The sequence below is a fragment of the Coenobita brevimanus genome, chromosome 57 (genome assembly GCF_032717465.1).
Source record: "Coenobita brevimanus isolate Jiangsu-jjx chromosome 57, ASM3271746v2, whole genome shotgun sequence".
In the NCBI taxonomy this organism is placed as follows: domain Eukaryota; kingdom Metazoa; phylum Arthropoda; class Malacostraca; order Decapoda; family Coenobitidae; genus Coenobita; species Coenobita brevimanus.
In genome coordinates, this window is record NC_137010.1 from 954,531 (window position 1) to 961,855 (window position 7,325).

The 7,325-nt window shown below is 43.2% G+C and overlaps 1 protein-coding gene across 1 annotated transcript; it reads right to left on the bottom strand.

The window, feature by feature from the left end:
* Positions 1 to 954: 954 nt before the first annotated feature.
* On the bottom strand, positions 955 to 7,163 carry LOC145402225 (ribitol-5-phosphate transferase FKTN-like). The gene is made up of 8 exons (XM_080274344.1): positions 7,091 to 7,163; positions 6,557 to 6,896; positions 6,058 to 6,196; positions 4,352 to 4,463; positions 3,822 to 3,989; positions 3,381 to 3,475; positions 2,070 to 2,328; positions 955 to 1,479 (listed from the first exon to the last, which is right to left on the bottom strand). The coding sequence occupies exons 2-8, from the start codon at positions 6,878 to 6,880 to the stop codon at positions 1,233 to 1,235; spliced, it is 1,344 nt and encodes a 447-aa protein (XP_080130470.1). The 5' UTR covers positions 6,881 to 6,896; positions 7,091 to 7,163; the 3' UTR covers positions 955 to 1,232.
* Between the last annotated feature and the right edge of the window lie 162 nt (positions 7,164 to 7,325).

The following is a 7,325-nucleotide window of genomic DNA, read 5'->3' on the forward strand; positions in this document are numbered from 1 at the left end:
TCCACTTCCTTCCACCACTTCAAGCTGTCCTTCCAACATGCCTACTTGAGACAACACACAACACACACACACAATCAGAGGATTGGTTCTGCTTGACTTTAGGTTGCATTCTGATCTGCGCTTGAGGCTGAACTGACCACAACCTTCAATCAGACCTCCTTCTTCCAAACTCCATTTTCATTTATCTCAAGGGGACTGGGCTAGTACATTAACATGTAATTAACCACAGGAACTTGTAGTAATTCCTATAAAGCTGTCTCTGGATCTAAGTGTCCTATAGCATGTTTTTTCTAACCTGACAAAGACCTTTCACTCCTTTCAGCTTGATTGATTGCCAGGTGTAGTTAGGTTCGTGTTGATTTGACTAGTATCCTGTGAGAGTCATTCTTAGCTCATAACTAAGACATGCTGAATTTAATACAACCATGACTCAGTACTATACTGACTTATGGGAGTGACCCAGTTCTGTCTAGTGAAAACACCCTGATGATAGTCAATGCCAATCTACCAGTCCTCTTTTGACCACATCTTGTTTCTTCTGATGTTGAGATGGTACAATCAAAGAAATGACCAGACTATCTTCCCAGTTCCATCTGAAGGTAATTTACAATGGGCAAAACACAATGAAAACCCTGTCTCTACCAGTATGTTTTTCAGATGGTTCGATTTTTGCGCTATGTATTTGTCAAACTTTGGGAAGATACCTCCACCTCTCTCTGTACAGTACTTGGTAGATGTGTTAGACTATAACCATGACCTTTCAATACTGCTGCATGACATTTCAATACTGAACCAGTTTATGAAATTGCATTTGGATCACTCTTTGTGTCTGAATTTGTCACGCTTACTTCTAGCCAGTCCATCTTTGGTCACATCCCATTTTCTTTGGTGCTGAAAGGGTGCTGAGCCAATTTACAAAACCTCAACCACATTCTGATGTCTGATCCGCTTTTGAAATGTTGTCCAGGTTTTTCTCTGTAACTGAATTTGCCACAGGCACTGCTGGCCACTCCTCCTTCAGTCATATCCCATTTTATTAAACATCTGACAATGAGAGGTTGCCGGGCCAATTTACGAGGCTGCATGCGGATCATTCTCTGTGCCTAAATTCACCACAGTAATTTCCAGTCACTCCTGTCACATCCTCTTTTCTCTAACACTGAGGGGGATATTTTGCTGGTCACATCTTTGCTTATATCCCATTTTCTCTGGCACATAGTGGGTACTGCAGTTTACGAGGCTGGGTTTGGACTGTTCTCTGTGTCCAGTTTTACTACAATCACTTCCGGCCACTCCTCCTTTGGCCACACCCCGTTCTCCTTGACGTTAGGTGGGCTGGTCTTCCAGTCCCAGTGGTGGACAGGCATGAACCAGGACGGGCCGTAGTTGGCACGGATGTATTCCTCTGTCTGGCAGGGGATGCGCACCTTGATGTCCAGAAACTCTGTCCAGCACAGGGTGAAGGCAGGGAACACGTACCTGAGGAGTGAGAGGTATCACAGTTCGTCCATCTTAATTTGCCAGAGATTTTCGTCAACGTATATCTGCAGCTTAACACAATGTATACAGTATTTCAGAAACAAAAACCTTGAATCATCTTTGATGTCCAGTATCAATATTCTGCCTCTTGACATTACCATGTTTTATTGGCCTACCAACAGTTACAAATTAGATAAAAGGGTATCAAATGCTATGTTCAGCTGTAGATCTGCATAGTCAGTAAAAAAGGAAGAAAAAAAAGAAAGCAAATTCCAGTTTACCCTATGTTGGAGGTTAGGGATCTGAAGCAAGGCTATTATAGACCAGTCCATTTAAGGGCTGATACGAAGCATACCTCCTTTAGTGACATTATATGATCAAAAATCCTCCAGTCACATCGGTAAGACAGAACCAATGGAAGGTCATCACTCTGACTGGGGCATCCTAGCCATTAGATCACCCTGTACATGAATTAACTTACTGCAACTTCTGGTTGATCCTGGCTGATCACCGCTTGGGAACTGAACCTTTGGAATGCTGACACAAGCTGGGGCATTCTGATTATTAATTCACTGTCTCAGTTAACTTACTTATACTTCTTTCCAGTCCTGGCTTGTGTGCCGCCGTTCCACATGGTGGCACCCTCCGTGTAGAAGAAAAATATATCAAGCTTGATGTCCTCCTCCATGAACGACAACTCAAAACTGTCGGACACTCGACCAAACTTGTGCTTGAGCCTCAGTCCACGCTTCTCAAACTCTTCAATCAGGTTGGGTTTATAGTCCTCAATGAAAACACCAATGTCAATGTCCTTTGCCCAAGGTATGATGTCACACTGACGAAAGAAACCTGGAAAGAAATATGTTAGTGATGGTATATAAACTTGAGGTGAAGGGATGAAGGGAGAGAGAGTGCACATAGCCTCTTCATACTGATTACATGCCATGACTGGTGATGGCATTAGTGAGGATCTTTCTGTAATACTGTAAGTGGGTTTTCTGGAAGATATGTAATGGTTGTTTAAACAAAATTCCCGTTACCAAATAGAACTGGTGTCACATCCTTTTGATTAGCAGACGACTGCTCTACCACTTGACCATAAGCATACAATTAGGTCAATATTTCTTTAACACTTAGAGGTACTGTATAAGGTTATGAACTACAGTAATATGGTAATGACCAGATTCCAAACCTTTTGATTATTGTTGAGTAGTTTTGCAAAATATTGCACCTGAGCTCATTTTCCTTTCTGGGACAGTTCTCTGACAGCAGGGGGATCATGGGTGGGTCTTTGTGCTGCTGTTGTTGCCTAACCCTGGCTTGGCTGGCTAAAAAGAGCCATCAAACACAGGTAAGCAACTGCTTCTGTGGATTTGTTCTACAGGTACAATACAGTACAGTATAAACACTGTGTAGGGATCCAATACCCCCTTGTGGTAGACAGTGCTTCACCAGGGTTGGACAAGGGTCCTTCTCCGTGGCAAAGTGCAGGAAAATATGAGGAGGTTTGGCTCTTTGGTGGATGCAGCAGCTGCTTCATGCCACCCAGGGTACACAGCACTACCATATTATGTGTAGGCTCATACTAATGTACAGTATTACATTAGTCCCATTCCCCTCATACAGTTTTTAAATGCCTGGTGATTCAGTAAATTAAGGTGCTTCAGCTGAACATGGTGCACAGGATTGTACTCCAGGTGGCAACTGTGGTTTACAGCTGACATCACAGCACTCAGGGCCAACTGGTCACTCTTGCCTTCATTATCTGGACAGAGTAGCCTAGCCCTTGACTCCAGTGCTTCTGAAGGGACAATACTGGATGGAATGTTGGATGATGAGGTTCTGACAAAGCTGACACAGAGTATATATTGAAAGAAGGAAAAAGTATTGAGTGTCCTTACCCAAACAGGTGCCACTGCTCAGCCAGAATGGGATCTTCAGCTGTTCCATCAGGGTTGTTACTTTAGCCAGCAGTTTCCATGCCTTGTGCTTGAACCTAAAAGGAGTAAAAAATATCTGTCATTATCCTAACTCTGCTACCAAAGATTAAAAAAAAAAAAAAAATGTAACTCTTGATTTTGCACTAATAAAGGAAGTGAACATGGAAAACTGAAAAAACAAAATACAGGAATGGACATATAAATTAAAATGCAACTTTAAACAAAAACATACGTTGATACACTTGAAACTTAATTTCACGTTACTTTAATATGGTGGATATATACTGTATTTGGAAACATATACAGAATGAAAAATGGCAACAATGGTGACACTGGTAACACAGATGTACTAGACTGTAATGATGAAAGCAATAACCTCCACAGAGCCTGCATGAGCCTCACCTAACATCCTCTGGTGTCTCATCCTTGAGATACTTGAGGTTGTAGTAGCCGGCGCGTGACTCATTACACGGGATGAACTGTGAGTTGCGGTGGTCGATGATGAAGGCCGGAATGTTGCTGGGGACAGTCAAGTCAACCTCGTCTATCCGCGCCTCCTTTGTGCTGAACCTGACCACATCACATACACATCATTATCCTTGTTTTGAATAAGGGATGTGTTAAAAAATATCAAAACTTTTGACATAATCCTATTTATCTGACTTTCTTCTCCCAGACATCTTTCTTCCAGGAGTGGCTATAGATGAGATGTCTCCATGATACCCTGTCCTCTGCCATCAGGCTGCCCTCTCTCCAGCTTGTATCCCATTCTTTCTAATAACTCAGTCCCATCCCTCTATCTCATACTTGGCCTTCCTCTCCTCCTTTACCCCTTCACTTACATACTGGTACACTTTCCTAGTCAGTCTCTTTTTCCATCCTCTCCACACAGATGATGACAGAATAAAATGCAAGCACATGTGCCAGCTCACCGGTCATAGGCACGGTCAAGCCTCATTTGGTTCCAGGTGTCCTTGGTGATGTACTGCTTGACCTGTGCCAAGTTGTGGGGAGGACCTTCCAGCGCGTATTGCCGTACATACCCTGAAACCACCATAACAAACACTGAATAATAATATGTACTGCATTTATTCACACACAAAAGGCACAACAGGGTTAATGTCTAGGCTGTGGGCTGGCAAAAACAACTGTAAATGACACAGTCTTGTGTCAACCAATGTTTCTGGCTCATGACAGAAGCGATGCACAAAATGAAAAGAAACCCTTAAAGCAACTGTTTTGTGGAGCTGTAAATAATCTTATACAGATATAATTCACAGTAATGTTAATGAGGATTTATTCAGCTTATGCTTTGCTTCTTACAAGACCTGACCTGTTTGTACTGAGTCAGTGGTACTGATATAGCTTAGATGGCTATTGTACATACACTTACCTCTTCAGCAAAGAGGTTCTCTAAAAGACCTATCTATCTATCTATTGCCGCACACCATAATCCCGTAAGGGGTGGCCACTTGACTTTGAGTTATTTGTTTTATGGGGAGGGACACTAACCCTCCACCAACCCACTTGTTGACAAGTAGGGAGCACGTATGGTTTGGTTATATGGTTACCACCCAGCATTGTAAATGGTTTCCTGGCTTACAGGAAACCATTTGGCTTGTCACTCAATGTAAAGCTACCTGTAAAGGAAAGAAAAGCAATAAGAAGTGACATGAAAGATGGGAGAAATAGGAAGAGAGGATGGCGGGCACTACATCAAGTGAGTGGATGATGGTCAGAGATAAGTACTGTATTATAATTTAATGACAATAAAAGTGAATGAGACAAGCAGTTACCTGAATCACCGTAGTAGTTAACATGAGGTTTTAAAAAATATTGTTAGAGGCACAAAAAATTATTGGTGGTGATGGGGTAAAGAATTCATTTGTTAAAAGAAAAATCAGAAATGTAAAATAACAAGCATAACAACATCGACCATGTGGAGAGGATGGAGGGTGAAAGACTGACAAAGAGAGTGTATGTGAGTGAGGTGGAGGGGGGAAGAGGGAGAGGAAGGCCGAGGATGAGATGGAGGGATGGGGTGGAGAGGTATATGAGAGAGGGAGGGTGTGAGTTGGGAGTAGGGCAGTGAAATGGCAGGGGACAGGGCGACTTGGAGGTGATTTGTTTGTGGCCACTCCAAGCGGGATTGAGGCATCTGGCAATAGATAGATAGAACAACATCGGATACGTTTGTGTGAAGCTGCAGAGCGTGGTGAATGTTATTGGCGTATCTGATGGAGCCAGGATTCCAGGGGCTCGAATGATGAGTGAATGAAAGTGTGGCCCATTGGATTGGGCAAACGTGCTACTCCTCACCTTGCCCTTGGGTGGGACAGGAGGTCCAGATGATGATGATGATGAACACTACACGGTATATATCAATATCATTATCATCATCATCCGGATCTCGTTTCCCACCCTAGGGCAGGGTGAGGAGTAGCAACGTCCAGACAGCCCAAATTTGCCCAATCCAAAGGGCCACAGTTCCATTCGCTCATCATTCATGCCCCCGGAATCATGACTCTCTCTCTCTCTCTCTCTCTCTCTACCACTGCTATCAATACAATGTACAGTGCTGCTACATATAAAAATACATGAAAGTGGTTGAGTAAAAAGAGTAATTCAAGTGACTGACCAGCAGAGCGCATGTGGAGGACAACGAGGTGCAGTGGTGATCCCTGCCTGATGAGGAACACGTGGGAGCGTTCACCCTCACTAGACTCAAACAATGTCACCGTGAACCCCAACTGAGCCAGGCGACCCAGAAACACTGGCTGGAGAAAGAGAAATGAAGGATCACATCATCCATATGAAAATGATGATTAGCAATAGTAGTGGCAGTACTTGCACCTTCAGGCTCAACTGAATGTTAACATTGTGAAGTGCAGCTGCCCCTCTTCTGCACCTTACCATCTTCTTTTCAGGGGAGACTGAGGGGGTTGAGGGACATTTACATAACCAGGCGGCACGGCTGTTCAGTTACTACTGTATGGTGCTAGCGTACCAAATGAAGGCATTCCTCTGTGTACTGAAAATGGTGATAACAGTGGTTACAGTGCCACCAAATCAAGACATCCCTCTGTGCACTGCAAATGGTGATAACAGTGATGATGAAATTGCTATGTGGTGCTTACCCTGTCTCTAATCTGAGCTGCAGTGATCGCAAAGGAGAGGGGTCCAATGACGTGACACAGGAAGATACATGCACCAGGCGCAGAAACATGCTGGTTCTTGCTCCAGGCATGAAGGATGACTGGATCAAAGAGGATAATGGTTACTCCTGTGTCATCCCCAGCACGAAGAAGCTGTCGTACATCATCTAGGTGGAGGGAGCGCTGGAATGGGGTGGTGGGTGTGGACAGCCAGATGTGTAAGTATATCTGATCCAGCAGGATAAGACCAACTATCACACCAATCACAATGAATATCTTCTTGCGTAAATTTCTTATCCCCCACATCTTGACTACAGTTTACCTGGACAAGGAAAGATCAAAGGTAAATACTCAACACCTTTTGCATTAATCACACTAACTGCAGTATGCAAGGCATAGGCTCCTGCTAATAAATGGGCACATAACTTTCCTTCAGATACTTGAACAAAATGCACGAAAAATGTCATTTGATCTTATATCTGCTACTATTACACTCAGTCAGAAATCTTAACATACCTTCTTTCAGTTCTTTGAAATATTCCTCGCTCCCCATTCAAAGATAAAGTGCTGTCGCAAGGAGGAATGGGGAATACACGGCTTTTTTTCACTAAACCAAAAATAAATTGAATGACAGCTACCACGGGTGCCGCTGATAGCCTGTCTTGGAATAATGCATTTGGTTTAATATCGTAGAAATATAAGGTTTTATCATATTGTTTCATTTAGTCATAAGGCACCTGTTATTTTATGA